The 18262-nt window shown below is 40.0% G+C and overlaps 1 protein-coding gene across 4 annotated transcripts in view; it reads left to right on the top strand.

Annotated features, from left to right (window-relative positions):
- CTDSPL (CTD small phosphatase like) overlaps positions 1–18262 on the top strand; it is a 93788-nt gene that overhangs the window by 64573 nt on the left and 10953 nt on the right. For 2 of the 4 annotated variants that reach the window (XM_069859230.1, XM_069859231.1), the window contains exons 4-6: positions 3720–3773; positions 7363–7464; positions 13039–13095. In XM_069859230.1, the coding sequence (XP_069715331.1) occupies positions 3720–3773; positions 7363–7464; positions 13039–13095 (213 nt within the window). The remainder of the gene's footprint in view (positions 1–3719; positions 3774–7362; positions 7465–13038; positions 13096–18262) is intronic. The other 2 variants (XM_069859233.1, XM_069859232.1) reach the window with 1 other exon arrangement.

Genomic DNA, 18262 nt, shown 5'->3' on the forward strand with positions numbered 1-18262 from the left:
TAGGAATGAAGATGCAAAGCCAGTGTTATATTTGAAAACTGCCTACAATTAAAGCGATCCTTTTTGCCAGTCACTAGGGCTGCTTGGCCTGAGCGCTGGAGCTCAGTTTCACTCTCAGACAACTCTCTAACTATGTGATTAAGGCCCATTAATGCAGAAATTCTTGATGCTGCCCTATGTAGGGTTATGGATAAGGAACGGTATGTCTTGTACATACCAGGAGAAAAACCTTCTAAACAGACATATAGTCAAGTTGACATTTATAGGGCTCACTGGAAATGTAATCACTTCCTATGTTAGTGAATTCCTTAGTGACTCTGAAAAAAGAGCTGCCCGCTCTCTAATCGTTAAACTTTCAAGTTGAAGCCTCCAAAGTACAAGATTTTCTGGAGGTTCATCTTGCATATATATTCTGGCAGCTTTCTGAGATGGTCTGTTTGAAAACTTTCATCGCTTTGCATACATACATGCAATATCAGCTAAGTATATCTTCTGCTGAATCAGAATTCTCCTGTATTACAGAATCACATCATGGTGAGGGTTGGAAGGGACCTCTGGAGATCATCCAGTCCAACCTCCTGCTAGAGCAGGTTCACCTTGAGCAGGTTGCACAGGAACACATCCAAGCAAGTTTTGAATATCTCCAGAGGAGACGACTCCATAGCCTCCCTGGGCAGCCTGTTCCAGTGCTCTGTCATCCTCACAGTAAATAAGTTTTTCCTCATGTTAAGGTGGAACTTCCTATGCTCCAGTTAGTGCCTATTGCCCCTTGTCCTGTCTCTGGGAACCACTGAGAAGAGTTTCACCTCATTCTCTTGACACCTGCCCTTTAGATATTTATAACCATTGTTAAGATTCCCTCTCAGTGTTCCCTTCTCCAGGCTAAACAGACCCAGGGCGCTCAGTCCCCTAATGCTTCAGTCCCCTAATCATTTTCATGATCTCTGCTGGAATTTCTGCAGTAGTTCCTTACTTTTCTTGAACTGGGGAACCCGGAACTGGGCACAGGACTCCAGATGAGTAGGGCAGAGCAGAGGGGGAGGACTCCTGGCTCCGCTCTTAATGCACCCCAGGCTGCCATTGGCCATCGCTGGCTCGTGGTCTGCTTGTTGTCCATCAGGACTCACAGGTCCTTCTATGCAAAGCTGCTTTCCAGCGGGTCAACCCCTAGCCTGTACTGGTTCCTTCCTAGGTGCAGGACTCTGCACTTGCCTTTGTTGAACTTCATTCTCCACCCCGCTGTTAAGCCTGTCCAGGTCTCTTTGAATGGCAGCAGAGCCTTCTGGTGTTATCAGCCACTTGCCACAGTTTTGTATAATTAGCGAACTTGCTGAAGGTACGCTTTGTCCCATCATCCAGGTCAGTGATGAATATGTTGAACAAGACTGGGCTCAGTACTAACCCCTGGGGAACCACTGCCTGCAGGTTTCCAACTAGACTCTGCACCACCGATCACAACCCTCTCGGCTCTGCCATCCAGCCAGTTCTCAGTCCGCCTCACTGTCCATTCACTGAACCCACACTTCCTAAGCTTACCTGTGAGAATGTTGTGGGAGACAGCGTCAAAAGCATTGCTGAACTCAAGGTAAACAACATCCTCTGCTCTCTCCTCGTCTACCCAGCCAGTCATGACATCGTAGAAGGCTATCAGATTGGTCAAGCATGGTTCCCCTTAGATGAATCTGATCTCCAGGCATCTGAAAGAAGGTTATGACATCCAGGATGAGCCATTTCATCACCTTTATAGGGGTGAAGGTGAGGCTGACTGGCCAGGTCCTCCTCCTTGCCCTCTCTGAAGGCTGGAGTGATGTTAGCTTTTCTCCAGTCCTCAGGAATCTCTTTTTTTTCCCATGGTCTTTCAAGGATTATGGAGAGCAGTTTAGCAACTGCCAGCTCCCTTAGCACACGTCGGTGCTTCCCACCAGTGCTAACGGATTTGTGGGAGACTGCTTGGACTAGATGATCTCTAACCTGATCCTCGTTGACTAGGAGACAGTCTTCCTTTATCCAGACCTTCTCTCTTTCCTCCATGGACTGGGATTCCTGAGAGCCAGTCTTATCAGCAAAGGCTGAAGCAAAAAAAGGCATTTAGCAACTGCATCTTCTCTGCACCCTCTGTCAGCAGGGCACCCACCTCATTCAGCAGCAGGCCCAGGTTTTCCCTAGTATTCCTTTTTGCTGCTGATATACTTGAAGAAGCTTTTCTTGTTGTCTTTGATGTTCTTTGCCAGAATTAATTCCAAGTGGACCTTAGCCTTCTTTATTGTACCTCTGCATACTCTGACAGCGTTCCTGTATTCCTCCCAAATGGCCAATCTCTTTTTCCACCCTCTGTAAACTACTTCTAGTTGAGTTTTTCGAGAAGTACCTTACTCACCCATGCAGGTCCCCTGCCTCCTTTGGTCTTAGTTACACTTAATTTAAAAACTTGAGCTAATGTGAAATTTCACTTGGTTATTGATAGAGATAACAGCTCTGCAAGAAACATTCCAGCTTCAAGCTGAAAGAGAGAGGGGAGATTTAGATTAGATAGTAGGAAGAAATTTTTTAGCGTGGGGGTGATGAGGCACTGGCACAGGTTGCCCAGAGAAGTCATGGATACCCCATCCCTGGAGGTGTTCAAGGTCAGGTTGGATGAGGCTTTGGGGAACCTGAGCCAGTGGCAGGTGTCCCTGCCCATGACTGGAGCATTGGAACTGGCTGATCTTTAAGGTTCCTTCCAGCCCAAACCCTTCTATGATTCAAGTTGGATTCTTCAGAATATGGAAACACTGCGACTTCATTTTTTGTAAAGAACTTTATCCTGTTTGTATCTCGTATTCCAAAACTGTTCCTAGATAAGGCATAGATGAAATAGCAGTGCAAATTATTTTTCCTTATAGTGCAAAATCAATTATTTTGAGGGCTAAAATAAACACAAAAGTAGAAAACCAATACGAGTTTAGCAGAATGGTGATCTGAGGAGTTTTGTGATAGCCCTGTCTTAAAAATCTATAAAATGTAGCTCAGGTCGCCTTTGCTTTCCTGGGTTTTTCTTGGCTTTGTTGGTAGAGCAATCAAAGCAGACCTATAGCAACTTAAGTGCTTGTTTTCATTCTTTAAAATGAAAAGATAGATGGAAATACAAAGCCATACTTGTGCACGTTCTTAAACAAGCTGGAGTGACCATTTCTTTTGTTCAATTTAAAATCCCACTATTATGGAGTGGGACCAAAAACAGTCCTCGGAACTCCTGCAGAAGCTAAATTTGACCACCAGGATATTGTTTTTTCACTTGTCCTCACCTACGTTGAGGTGATTCCTTGTTGTAACTTTTTCTAGAAGAAATGTTTGAACTGCCTGTTTCATAGCAGGAGCAAGCATCTTCTAGCAGCTGCGTTCTAAGTGGGAATAATTCATCTCCTAATGGAGTGTTTCTGTGCGTAACTGCTGGGAGAAGCTGTTACCTTTGCAGAGCGCGACCCAGAGCATGAGTTGAAGGGAACACTTAACAGCAAATAAACATGCTGTATTTAGGCAAGACAACATTTACAATACACAAATAAAGGGCTTGCGAATTCTGGTAGTTGTCTCTGTGGGAAATCTGGGCCTGCAGGGAAGAAAGGTTGTGGTTGTTTTACAGTCAATTTCTGAAAGGTTTGTGTTGACCAGCTGTTTGTGCTTCAAGCAGAAGTCCTGTTTTCTTGCCACCACGACCCCCTTTTTTTGTCTTTTCTTAGGGAATATACTATTTCCACGGGACTGAAGCAGTGCAGCAGTCGTTTCACTACAAGGTCTGTTAAGCTGATCAGCCGTGAGACCTGGCTGGAATGCATAAATCCCAAACAGTGACTAGTTTAAAAGCTTTAACTTGTATACAATTTATGTCTTGTTGGAATTGAAGACCAAGCTAGGGCTTACAGATACCAAGTGTTATTTTTCTACTGAGTTCTGTAGAAGCCTGCAGTCTTTTGGAGAGTGTTGCATAGTAAATGTGTGGTTGTTAGCCACAATTAAATCCTTTGAATCATCTTAGGTACCTTTAAAGCCACTGCGCATTATAAAAATTAATTATCAAAGATCCATAAGTATTCCCTATTAACTATGATAGAAATCTGGTAATTAGAACTCTTCTTGGATGTGTCTTCATTAGCCAGGAAATTAAAATACAATATTGAATAATGCTTGTTTCTGCTTAAAAGCTTGGCTGCTCTTGGCATGTGGAAGTTGCTTTAGATCAGAAAGCTAAAGAGCGAAACGAATGGACTGATATCCTGTATACAAATCATTTAAGTTCCTAAAGCCTCAAACGCATCATCCTTGCTCCACGGCCCTACACCAGATGTGTAGCAGCCTCACAACTCATAGTGCTTTTTGGCTTCAGATATCCTTGGCCCTGTTAGATTATCAGGTGGCAGATGTTTTCAAATTTGAGAGCAACAGAGATACAAGTTTTAAAATGGAAAATATATTTCTTCTCATCTTCAAATGCCTGAACTGTTGACCAGGTGTCTTTCAAAACAGGATCAGATTGATTTAAACAAAAAAACAAAAGCTAGCAAGGAGGTTTATGTACCCTAGTGGAATGAAAAAAACATGCGGTTTAGTCTGATTGGATAAACAATTACACATTGTCTCCTAAGCCAGTACTGAAAAAGGAGAGAAATTCTAGCAGTAACTAGCATCTCTGTGTAGATGCCACAGGTAAGCTTGTTCCTCTCCCAGAGACTGCTTTTGAGAAAACAGGGCTGCAGGTGGATGAGCAAGATGAGCATGGGCTGTTCAGTCAAGGAATATGGAATCTCAGAGTTGAAGGTTCTCACTTTTTGTAGTACTTGGTGTACACCCATCCTTTTCCTGAAGAGAGCCATACTAGTTTCCAGATTAAAACCAAAAATATCTATGATATGATGATGCTCAGATTTTTAATGTACATACATATACTTATATATATACTTATATACATAAATATATATACTTATTTTTATATATATTTGTTATACTTATTTATATGTATTTATATATGTATATATATTTCGTAGAAGTCACAGAATTGTTTAGGTTGGAAAAGACCTCTAAGATCATTGAGTCCAACCCTTAACCTAGCACTGCCAAGCTCACCACTAAATCATCTCCGTAAGCACTATTTCTACACGTCTTTTAAATACCTCCAGGGATAGTGACTCAACTTACTTCCCTGGGCACGCTGTTTCAATTCTTAACAACCTTTTTGGTGAAGAAAATTTTCCTATTATGTAATTAAAATTTTTTCCCAATAGATTTTTTTATATGAAAGAAGGTCTGTTTCCATATGTTTTCCATATCTATAGATATTTTCAGTCTGAAAAAGAATTCATGTAGCAGAAGAAATAGCTGCCTTTGAACTGCTTGTGTAGGTTAACAGTCAGAAATGTGACTGAAATGGTGACAGTTGTAAGAGTACAAAAAGGAACTGAACTATTCTGTGGGGAAAAAAAAGAAAAAGTACAGTTAGAGTGTCTTGAGATATTCCAACCTTTTTCTCTTCTTGAAAGGCAAAAAAAATCAGTATCAGGACATTGCTTCTGAAGATTATTGTCTTTAAAGGTGTTTCATTTATCTTTCAATAGGCATCTAGTCTGTTTAGGTTGCAGGTCTGGATCCTTCTTACTAGGAAGCATCGAAGAGGGATGCCTCAATAAATATCTTTTACATTTTTGAAACAGGAGTGAGAAACTTAAATTCTTTAGATCGGGTCCTGCTTGCAAACAAGCAAAGTTAGAGCTCAGGCAGTTGTAGAAGTAACTGGACTCTAGATAACCTGGAAAGAGTGTCCAATGAAGTTTAATCTTGTTTGGTTACTGTGATAGACACCCACTACAGGCATTAACTAGCAGTTGGCTTTCCTTGAAGGCCATTGTTAGATGTGTGCTGAGGGAAAATATATTAAGGCAGGTAGTTTGTGAGCAAGGCAGCTTCCATTTTGGCAGCTGAAGAAACTGTTGTTGATGTTAATTGTAAGGAGCTAAATAATTTTCAGTGAGCCCTCCTAAAATTCCCCTGATAACTTAGAATTTAGCTCAAGACACTTTTCTGTAATTCCAGAACCTTAATGATTAGTGACTTCATTTCAACAAGAACTTCTTAGGTGTCATTGGCTGGCATCTCTGAACTTAAGAGGGCATCTGAAGTAAGTCCATATTTAATGAAGAATCTGTACTTGCTGCTGCAAGGGGTTCTGAGGCGTCTAGTTCATCTGTTTGTCCCCCACTGTTTGCAGAGGGGTGGCCTCAGGTCTCCGCGAGCACCTCTACAGAAGGCTGTTGAAAAGAACAAAACCGTGATAGCTGCATCCTTACCAGAGCAATATTGTTTTAACAGATAAAAAGATAACAAAAAGAGCACTATTGTTTTAACAGATAAAAAGATAACAAAATAGTGAAGTTAGAGTTCCGTATCCAATTCTTAAATAATTTAATTTCCTCTCAGTCTTGAGCTTCTCCCTATCGATACTTTTCTATAAAGCTAATCCATTTCGATCATCAAAAAAAACCTCTTTTAAGCGAGTCACTACAGTGATTCAGCTCCAAATGGAAGCATTCTTTCCCATTTCTGATATTTTGGGAAGTATCCAGTACCAAAGTCTAAAATAGCGTCACTGTTTTGCAGACTAAGATGTTTGTGATCAGAAAACTATTTGACTGTCTGCTTTGCTTTCAGAATAATTGCAAATTCACACATTTGGTACCATTTTTTAGTAAGGGCAGTGTCCTGTAGAAGAGCCTGGTTTAGGAGGGCTTTCTTTACTGCAATTTTAATACCTTTATTTGGAACATAATGCACGTGAAAGCTCGTGGTCAGCACCCTAACAGGTGGTGAAAATGAGAGTGGAGGCAGCATCCCAGAAGGTAAAATTAGGAATGCTGTCTTCCTTCAGGATTGGTTTCTTCACGCAGACAGAAGTAATGATCCATATTAACATCCGTCAGGGTGATATGGCTGGAAGTGGCATTGACTGTGAGCAGGATAAAACAACTGCAACTAAAACAGAGGCATTAGGAAGAGGGCCACCTAAAAGATATTATTGTATGAAATGTCCTATTTTTCTCCACTCTTTTTTTAGCCAGTGGTGCTGTTTTACCATTTCCATCTCCAGTGCTTTGGAGAGCGTTCTAAACAAGTTCCTTATTTATAAAATTATAAATAAAGTCTGTATGGGTATTGCATGAGCCATTAATTTCCATACGTGCTCTTAAGATGAGCCCACAGAAACGTTCAACTTCAAGTCATGTGTTTCAGTTCCTAGTAACGACTTTACTAGAATAGTAATGATGGCAGAAGAGTGCCCTTTCAATGGAGATTTTACTTTTTCTCGTTGTTTTCCTCTTTTCTTTTTGTTTGTAGCCACCAGCTAAATACCTCCTGCCAGAACTGACAGCATCAGACTATGGGAAGAAGTGTGTGGTCATTGATTTAGATGAAACTTTAGTGCACAGTTCATTTAAGGTAAGTGAATTCAAAAGCAATTGCTTGCAACTTGAATTTGGCAGTGAATGTTGTAGGAACTGCGAAGCCGCTTAGCATGTTAACCGGTCTTACAGGCTGTTCTAGGATGCTTGGTAGTCTTCATTATTGTTCATATGAGTACTAATCCTAATTTAGCTCTAAGGAGAGTAACACAGACAGTGCTATTTTTTTGGTTGTGAGAAAGTCAGTGCTGACTGAGACAAGGTCATTGACTTTATGGCTTTAAGTGGTAGCTATTCCAACAAGGATCCATGTCAGCTGTTCCAACAAGGACCAGGTACAAAACTTGTTGCTCTGAAAATTCAGGTTTGTTTTTAATGTTTAAATGTTGCCCTAGTTAGTCTAGGAGAAAGGAAATTCAGCATAGCTTCGTGCTAGGTCGATGTACCTTGAAGCAGTAGATTTGGGGCACCAGTGTTTGCTGGGCTTTGTTGCCAGAGCAGATTGCTTTCCGTGTCAGGCTGCTGTCCCGGTCACAGTAAGTATTTATAAGTGTCCAGCTTTCACAATAAATGGCATTTAGCTGTTGCTGATGAGTCAGTCATCTTGTAGAAGCAACTTTTGTAACCCTTCAGAATTCAGCCTGCAATGAAAGTAGAGGTATTTTTCTGTTGTTTAAATAAGGCTAAAGATAGAATGGGAGAATTCAGAAACATAAATAACCTAAATTGGCTTAGAGTGCTGGTTGTATTTCTGATAAGCAAATGTCAGACCTGGTAAAGTATCTGCTAGTTTTATACATTGATATTAGTGAATTTTTAAGAATCAGTGTTTCCTTGCTAGCTGCAAGCTAGAATTGCCGTAAACTTTATATTCTTCTAGTTTTGGTTGCACTCCATTTTTCACTGCTAGCATAAACCTCATCATTTCAATCCTGCAATATTGAGTTGCCAGCATTTAAATATGCAAACCATAATTCATGTTGTGGTTAGAATTTGGCAATAGGCTACCTTTGTTGACTTAAAGAAGACCGTATATGGAGATACTAGAGCAAATATTCCTGTGCTTCAAACTGAAACTACAATTCTTCTCTGTCTTTATTGTGCCTAATGATAGAAATGAATTTGTGGTGGCGTACACAAACCTCTTAACCTCAGTGCCAGATCCTTGTCTTCTGTACCCAGATGGAACTTGCACTTGAGAATTTTTCAGGGAGATGAGAAACACAGCTGGATTGGGAAGGGCAGGACTTACCTTCCTAATTAAATGAAAGTCAAAAGTAAGAAGGGAAAGCTGTATTTAACAGTCTAAATTTACATAAAAATAATAAACTATTAGGCTTAGCATTACCTGAAATGTAAAAATAAGAGTTTGTTTTCTGAATGCTGTGGGTGACTTTGTGCTGTGATTTTTTCTGATTCTTGAAACAAAATGAGATTGAATTTAGGTGGTTATTCTTTTTAAACATTTTAAAGAAATACATGTTTAATGGTTGACACAGAGTAAATACTTTCTTGTAGAATTGAGGTTTGCTTTTATTGCAGAGTCCTTACTTAGTGGGCTCATTTTAATCATCCTATTTATTCAAATTATATTTAATGGGTATTTAAATGATATTAAATAGCTATTTAAGAAAATCAAAAGGTAATTCTGCTTGGTCTTGAGCACTGAATAATGTTTGGGGTTAGAAAGAAAAACTGGTCCTGTTTTCTGTGAAGTAAATGGAGTTAGGCAAATGTTGGAATTTCTGCAGTATTAGTCTTAGAGCTGTGATGGCATTAAAGTGAAGCCCTGTGATGGCAGTAGGTAAGAGAAAACAAAGTGTTGGAGGAAATGGTTTTGGTTGTTTAGTGCCTGGCAGTGTCCAGTGGTGGTGTTTAGATTTTGTTTCATAAAGGGAGATGCTTCAGCTGAAGTGAGGCTGTTTTGATCATCAGAACTAGTGGATTTCCAGAAGACCAGGGCAGTTAACGCCTATATGTGGAGTCTCCATCCTTGGAGGCGTTCAGAAAACATGTAGACATGGCAGTTTTTGACATGATATAGCAGGCATGGTGGTGTTGGGCTGACAGTTGCACTGGATGAGCTTAGAAGTCCTTTCCAGTCTTAATGATTCTGTGATTCTATGTGCACACTGCGCTGCCTGAATAATTAAGTTACTTTTGGAGTTTCTTTTAGCTGTATTTTTTTTTTTCACTAAAACATCTCTGCTCTACCCAGGCTGGTCCCCACATAAAAGCTGAAAAAGCATACATAAATCTGTGATTTTTAGTACAAAAGGGTTTATTTAAAACACATGATGTTTTAGAATTCATAATTCTGTTATGAAATAGGCTTCATGTTTCAAATGCAGATATTTTTTTTTAACACAACCAGAGAGGCAGGATATTTAAAGTGCTTTTTTATGAAAGCAGCAACATCTGAAGGAGGGTAATTCTTCTCTTTTTATGCCCCTGCATATTTGTGAAGCTTTAAGGAGATACTAGTCTTTCATGTTAAGTGTATGTTAAAGGAATAAAGTTAAGGGTGCTTTGGCAAGAGTAAAAAAGGAGTAGATAGACATTATAGTTATCATTCCCATCATAAAACAATAATAGAAGTAAAAATCATAAATTATTAAATCAAGGAGATGTAAACATGGGTTTTTATTACATGAATTAAACCAAATGCAAGTCTGGAATGTACTCATTCAAAACTCACTATAAAACACTTCTAAAACATTCAAAACTCTGAAACTGTTCTAACTGAAGTAAAGATTTTCAATAGAAATACATTCTTTCACACACACTCTGCAGTTCCCATTCGAGGTACGGTACATGCTTCCTGTGTGTAATCCCAGAAATCTTTATCCAGCAATCTTTCAGACGTTTCTCCTGTCTTCCCATCATGGTGAAGCGCAGCACCCTACTCCATGCTCTCTTCCTTATCACTTGTGCCCAAAAGAAAGCTATGTAGCATCTGAAGTAGAAGTGAGAGAAGCAAAAATGTAGTTAAGAGTGATTTGGGGAGTGTTACGAAGTCTATGGGTGAGTTTTATTTGTTAGAATGTGGTTTTCTCTCTACACCTGGTTGCAGTTACTCCTGGTAAGAAAGTTCAGTAATAGTTGTATTTTTATCAGTGGGCTTCAAAACCTTTGCAACTGGCAGTGACCTGTTCTTTTTCTGCTGCTAGAGAATGTTTATCTTGCTTAAGGGAGTCATGCATTTATAAATTCTTCAAGTGCATGCAGGCCTCTTCAAAGTAGGCAGGGAGCTGGCACCCACTTGAAAACTCCAGTGGCTGAGTCTTACTGACAGTTCATTTGGGTTTCTTTTAAGGTGAAGCTTCAGAACATTTTCATGTCCCTGTTCTGTGTCTGTTAGAGGTGCTGCAGAGTACTTTATCTGAGGGGCTTCCTGCAAGTAACAAGCTTTCCCCTGTCTCTCTTTGAGAAGCAGAAAGGGGGATATGTCTTGGAAATTGCTTGATGTCAGCTGAAAAAAAAAAATCTAGATAATATCTGCAGGTATTTGAGGAATTCTTTATATCATATTAACACTGTGGTCATCAACAGGACATAGTTTTCCAGCATTGATTGCTCTGGAGGTTTGGTTGCCCAGACTGGTTGGTCAGGATGAGTAGATTCAGCATAGTTTCTCATTAGCCCTCTGACACAGCATTTGCAGGCATTAGATCAAACTACCTTCCTTATTACTTCACTTACCCAGAGATGGTGTTGCCCTTTGTATAAATTATTATGGCTGGTTTGCTGTCCTTGCAGGGAGGTTATTTGACAGTGGAATTAGAATCTCATTTTTCCAGGGAATGGGATCCAAGTGATGCTGTCAGGTTAATACTGCAGGATTCTCTTTTCCTACCATTTTTCCCAGAGCACCAGTTCAGCACTGGCTCACCAGTTTGTGCTCTGCTTCTCAGCCTCTTTACCTTGGCAGCTTCTCTGCTTGCTTGGCACCTTCTCACCACCCCTCAAGAGGATCTGAAGGCTGTTTCTGGTCTTGCAGACTCTTCAGGGGCATCTCTGTTATACTACCTGAGATCAATCCATTGGCTGATCCAGAAAATGAGGTAGGAAAGTCTGTACAGGTCTGATAGAGCTGAGTGAAGATGTTTTGCAGCCTCAGTTCGGTAATTCCATACCAGTTACCAGCCAGACTATCCCAGCCTTCATTTTAGGCTGTTATACATGAAGCATATTTTCTGTTAATCAGTCCTCTTAAAATGGTATTTGGCAGCTGTGTCTCCGCCATCTCCAAGCTGCAGATCATGGAGTGAGTTACAAACTTCAGCCAGGCATGTTTACATGACTTTTTTTTATTACAGACGTAATGCAAGGATTCTGCCAAGTTTGATGTGCATTTGAGCTAGTAAACACTGTTAGCAGTGTGTTCCCTGGCTACCACTGCTGTCTAGCCAAGATTAGACTGTGTACTCTGAAACTGCCTACAAGGACACTTCTCTGCTTTCCAAAGTAATTTTCCTTGAGCAGCAGTTTTTAACAGTAAGTCTTAAGAAATGAGCTGCATTCAACAGCCTGGATAAATGGATTCAAGGACTTGGACAGAGTGTGTCTGCCCTTCTCTTTTGAATCAAAATACAGTTTTACATGATGAATTTGATTGTTCTAGCATGTTCTTGAGGTATCACATCTTGAGAATCATTTAACTCTGCAACTTAAGTCTCATTGCAGCTTGATGCAACTCCTGATTCGAACGGAACCTCTAGGTATTACTTCTACTGCTCACTTTATTTTTAATTAATTACTAATTGATGGCCCAGAGCAGAATATGTGAAGCTTATTGCTGAATCTCTCTGTCATCCTCCACACAGACTTGATGAAAGAGTTATCCAAGTAGATCCTTATCCTGCTGGTAGCAGTTATTCAAGCAGTAAAGCAGATCACATTGTATGAAGCTTGAAAAGGGGCAGGATGAGGGACACGCAGTATCTGTTGAATATAGCTGTGTAAGGCTTCTGACTTGTGTGTGTAAAGGGTGGACATGCAGAGTGGGTTTGTGTAATCAGTAATGCTTATTAACTTGCTCCTGAGAAGGACGTGGTTCTCCTGGAGTGAGTCCAGAGGAGGCCACGAAGATGATCAGAGGGCTGGAGCACCTCCCATACCAGGACAGGCTGAGAGAGTTGGGCTTGTTTAGCCTAGAGAAGGCTCTGTGGAGACCTTGTAGCAGCCTTCCAGTACTTAAAGGGGCTCCAGGAAAGCTGGGGAGGGGCTCTTTATCATGGAATGCAGGAACAGGATGAGGGGGAGTGGTTTTGAGCTGAAAAGAGCAAGATTTAGTTGAGATACTAGGAAGAATTTTTTTTTCCCGTGAGGCTGATGAGGCACTGGGACACATTGCTTAAAGAAGTTGTGGAAACCCCATCCCTGGAGTGGTTAAAGGCCAGGTTGGATGAGGCTTTGAGGAACCTGATCCAGTGGGAGGTGTCCCTGCCTATAGCAGGGTTGTTGGAACTTGAATGATAGTTAAGGTCCCTTCCAATCCAAATCATTCTGTGCTTCTATGAAATAAATACTCTTCTCTTTTAGCCTCTGAAAAGTTCTTTCTAATGATCTTATTTTCTATGTTGATTTATTTCTTTGTCATTCTTTCTAGCCAATTAGCAATGCTGATTTCATCGTTCCTGTTGAAATTGATGGAACCATACATCAGGTAAGCACTGTTGTTCTTCTAGTTTTGTTCTCTGAGTGGAACTCTCCTTGATGTCCCAGAGCGTTATCTGTCTCCATTTGCTACTTTGCTTTCAACAACTTGTCCTTTTGCAAAATACAAAATTGATGTACTCTGAAAAGTGTCATCCAGACAGGTCTCCTGGTTTGATCAGGTGCGTGGTTTCTAACTGCTGAGTCTCAATTTTAAGTTTTTCCATTCTCCACAGTATTTCTTTCAGGACTTCAAGACTTGACTTTGCATCAAGTCTAAAACATTTTTATACAGGATCTAAGGATGGGTTTAAGCCCAGAAAAAAATACTTGGAATACTGCATTTCTGATTCCCTCCACAGACAAACAGGACATTAGTTGTCTTTTAATGCCTTTCGGTAGTTAATATGAAGCTTTATGCAAGTATTAAGGAAGAACAGATATTTCTTCACTTTTTGTAGCAGTCTAAATTTAAGTTCTGTCCCCTTTTCTTTCTGTAAGTAATTTCAGTTCCTCTGATAGGACTTTTTATAGACTTCAGCGTCTTGAAAAGGGCTGGACAAAATTGCAAGGAGAGTAATTTTTATGTCTTATTCTTTAAGAACTTCAGTTAATACACTGTGAAATGGTTTTCAGTAAGTGCAAAACACCCATAGTTTGAAAATCAGTTACCTGATTACCACCTAGGTTACCACCTAGCTTGGTGTCTTTAATCAGTGTTCCTTTCTGAAAATGCTAAATTAAATAAATTACAGTGCCGTGAATTTTCCTCTTCAGACAGACGTTGAAGTTCTGGCTAGAGATGGGTTTTACTGGCTAATGTGAAATGGAGCTTTTCTGATATACGAATCCTGTACATTGTTTAAAACATTTTTGCTGGTTGTTGTGGATTAAAGATAATGCAGTTATTGAGTTGTGAATCTCCCCTGGATGTAATTTAACAGAGATTTTAAATAATTTACTTTTTGAAATGTTGTCTTTTATATGGTTTATTTTTACTTGGACAAATAGATTCACGTTTTGATCTTGGAACAACTGATAGATCATAAAGTTAGTTCATAGTTTTGATTTCCTGTTATGAAAACTATCCATGTAATTGTCACTCTTAAAATAATTACTAAATATGTTAGTGGACTGAAACTCATTTTAAAATGTTCATTGTTTGACAGTTTATATGCTGTGCCTGCTTTGTGTAGAAATTTGATATCTCAAACTTGTAATGTTCAGCAGAGTTCAATGCTTAAAACACATCAGTTATATTTTGGGAGATTTATATTGTGATATTGCCTGTCCTCATTTGATGCAGACTTTAATTGTGTTGGGTGCTGTAACACAGACATTTTCTCTCCTAAAACTTTCTAGAATGCTTTTGGTAGGGAATAAAATAGTTTGTCTAACAATTTTGAATGGCTTAGGGTTGTGATCACTGAGCTTGTCAAGATTGTATATTTACACATTGAAACAGAACCCAGTAAGAGGTTGTTTGGGCTTTACAGTCAAGCACTTCAAAAGGTTGTTGCTTTTCTGTTCCCATCTGCCAACTTTCAGATTTGTCACCAAACGTAATGCCATTAGGCGCTCAACGTGACTGCACAAGGGAAAAAAACCCAGCCAGTCAAGGGGAGTGGGTTTGTCCATACCCTAAACATCAACAGGAGGAAGGATGCTCTTGACAGAGAAGGTCAAGTGAAATTAGTCTCTGCCTGTGCTTTTCTGGAGACTTCCTGTATAATTTTCAAAGAAATTGCTTAGTCCCTTTGTATTTCATGTTCTTTCTTTCTAAAATAGGTAAAAATCTGAGTTGCCTTGGGGTGGTACAAATGAAGTTAATTGTAAGGACTTTGTGATTCCTGAAGTAAAGGTAATTTATACAGCACACAGAATAGGCAAGGTTTTGGAATCTGTGTTTGTAATCATCTCTGCAGAGGAGCTGGAACTGGATGACCTTTAAGGTCCCTTCCCGCCCAAACCGTTCTATGATTCTGTCGCACAGTAATTTATTTTTTTTTAACTGTGATTATCTGAAGGGGAAAACCAGACCTTCCGTCTTACTGTCATGTGCGTTAGCACAAACTGTAGAGCTTTGACAACCGGATCCAACTTCAAACCTGTAATTTTTTATTCATTTAAAGCATAAACTGAACAAATATAAACAATATTTGTTTTCTGTCAGAACTTGTCTTCTGTGTAATGCTTGGCCATTTGCTTAAGCAGTTTCTATACTCAAAGATGAATAATTGGCATTGGGAAAACCTGGAATCATGGAATGGTTTGGGTTGGAAGGGGCCTTAGAGGTCATCCAGTTCCAACCCCCATGCCATGGGCAGGGACACCTACTTGATCAGGTGGCTCAAAGCCACCAACCTGGTCTTGAATACCTCCAGGGATGGGGCATCCATGACTCCTCTGCACAAGCCCTTCCAGTGTCTGACCATCCTCATAGAAAAAAATCTCTACCTCATAACTAATTTAAATCTCTCCACTTCCAGCTTAAAACTGTTCCATCTTGTTCTCTCTCTGCACTCCTTGATAAAGAGCCCCTCCCCAGCTTTCCTGTAGGCAACAATACTTCCAGCTATTTAAAATATCACAAGATAGGTGAAACATTGTGGAACCATACTACTTGTAGTCTGTGTCCCTACCTGCTTTACCAGTAAGCCCGGTATCTTATCAAGCAGGAGATTGTCTGTCGGAGTATTGTTGTGCTTGAGCTCCACCTTAGGCAGAACCCAGTGGAGGACAAATGGAGAACAGCGTCTCAGAAGTGTCCAGTCAGAATGAAATAGAAAATCATATGAGATTCTTCAGATCTCATACACCAAAAATACAAGCTGCGGCAAATTCAGTTGCTGTACACTTGAAAGAGTTTTGAGACTGACTTACCGAACAAGTCTAGTTTGTGTGTAATTTTTTGGTTTGCAACAGAGGTATTCAAAGAAGGCTGTCTTTAGTCTGGGGAATTTATTTTTCTGTATGTCATTTATAACCTAAGGGTCAGAGAGATGCCTGTTCTTTTACAGGGAAGATGGTTCATATTAACATCCTAAAGGGTGCTGGTGTAAACCAGCTTCCCTAGATGAAAAAATAGCTTTTCTAAGCACCCATTGTCCATCTCCCATCTTTCTTTCTCTAGCTTAATTTACCTTGTCTTTTTGTCATGTGTGGAGGTACCTGTCTTCCCTTCTGTTATGAGTCTTCAGATACCTAGACTGTGCCTGTCTAGGGCAGCTAACGTTACAGGAGATGAATCCTACGCTTTGAGTTGGAAACGATGGCAGAGATACAAAATGGCAGTTGTCATGCAAGCCAACACTCTCCTGGCCAGTTCTCATTTCTCTCAGGTTCCCTGAATAAAAGGAAATCAAAGTTAGTTCCCTGCTTTACCAAACTAAGTGAGAAACTGGGGGAAGTGTGGTGAAATGGGTGGCAACCAAGAGTGCGCTTTAGAGGAAGTTTATTGAGGGTGAAAGCAGTGGCTGGAGAAAAAGATGTTGAACCTGTTTGGTGCCCCTGATATAACTTCTGCAAAAACACATCCTCTCCTGCGGTGCCTGCTTCCCATTTAACAAGTGCAGGGCAGTCACAACACCCAGATTAGAAGCCCTGCATTAAATATAGCTTTAATCCCCAGTGAGTTAAGATTTTTAGGGTATGGTCGTCCTGTGTCTTTTACCCAAATTGCCTTGGAATGCCTTTGTGCCTTGGTGTTGGTTTAAAAGAGGGCAGCCTGGAAGACTTTGATTTGGTGTTACTTGGAATTTCATTCTTGAATTTGATTTGTTAAGTGAGTAGAACTAGGACAACTAGGTCTTAAGTGTTTGGTGGTTTTTTTACTAGTGCAATTAACAATTCTTTATTTTTAGCTCTTGAAAGCTAAAGAAATGTTTGGCATGTATACTTCGAATGTAATGTATAAAATGTTTTTTATTGGTGGGGGAGAACACGGTTCAAATAATGAACTTCCTTTCTATAAAGTACAATATTCATTGATTTTCTTGCAGAAGGCTGTGGCCTGGTTCAAGTAATCCAGGATAGGCTGTTTCCATTCTAGCTGGCCTATTCTTGGTTACTTGCACTGGGAGGCAGCTACAACTGTGTGAACCAGAAAGACGAGGCTCAAGGATGCGTGTAGTTTTCTGCTCACTGTTAAGAAGATGCACCCAGCCCCCCAAACAGGAGATCACAGGAGCTTGAGTTGTCATGGGTGGTTTTCTTCGTCATTATTGAAGATTTTGTTATTGTAAAGCTGGTTTTGAAAGGCAGTTCTGTGTCCTGTTTAATTGATAAATATTGAACTGGGTTTCTCTTTTAGTTTACAAATACTGTGTCTTTTTAGATTAAGAGTGCTTTGAGGTATAGAAAATGTATGTGGAAATCCCAAATGCCTGAAAACAATTAAAGATAATTACTTGTATTCTGCCATTAGCGGCTGTAAGTATAGAATCCTGTAGAAACATGCCTAGTGCCTGATTTGTGCCATAACTTTTTAGACATTTAAGAACATTAAGAGTAGGGTTCATTTTAAATCTTAAAAAAAACCCACTGTATTCCTCTAAATTCTTGCGGTGATAAGGAAGAAATCAGCGAGCATACAATACAGAAAAACTGGAGGGTTTTTTGAAGCCCTGAAGACAGTATAGAAATCTCAGAAAAATGCCAGGAGCCAGTTAGTCTAGAGACTTAAACTGAAGCCATCAGGCACAGGAGGAAAAAGCCAAGCCACAAATAACCATGTGGCATTGAGATGCAAGTCCAGCCGCTAACAAAGTAGAGGGGAAAAAATTCCAAGTGAGGAGGAAGAGGAGAAAAGAGCTGCACTGTCAGCTGAAGAAAGCTTTTTATGTGGAGTAAACCAAAGAGATTTTGTAGCCCAGGATACCAGTACACTTGCAGTTGCTTCCAGGACTGAAGTAGAACTTCTCTAAACAAACTTCCAAGGGGAGTAACCATGCAGAGAATTAAGACTTGTTGTTCTGGGGGGAAAAAAAAAAAAAACCAACCAAATAGTGTTATATAAGAAAAAGGGAGAAGAGTGGTGAGGGAGTTGGGGCTTTTTAGAGAGAGCGAGGGAGAATTAAGGCAAAAATATGAGACCTCATCCTAAGAGATAACATTTATGAATAATAAGGGATTTAACACGAGGAGGAAATCTGTTGGCCAGACCCAATAGGTAGGAG

The sequence above is a fragment of the Phaenicophaeus curvirostris genome, chromosome 6, assembly GCF_032191515.1.
Source record: "Phaenicophaeus curvirostris isolate KB17595 chromosome 6, BPBGC_Pcur_1.0, whole genome shotgun sequence".
Classification (NCBI taxonomy): Eukaryota; Metazoa; Chordata; class Aves; order Cuculiformes; family Cuculidae; genus Phaenicophaeus; species Phaenicophaeus curvirostris.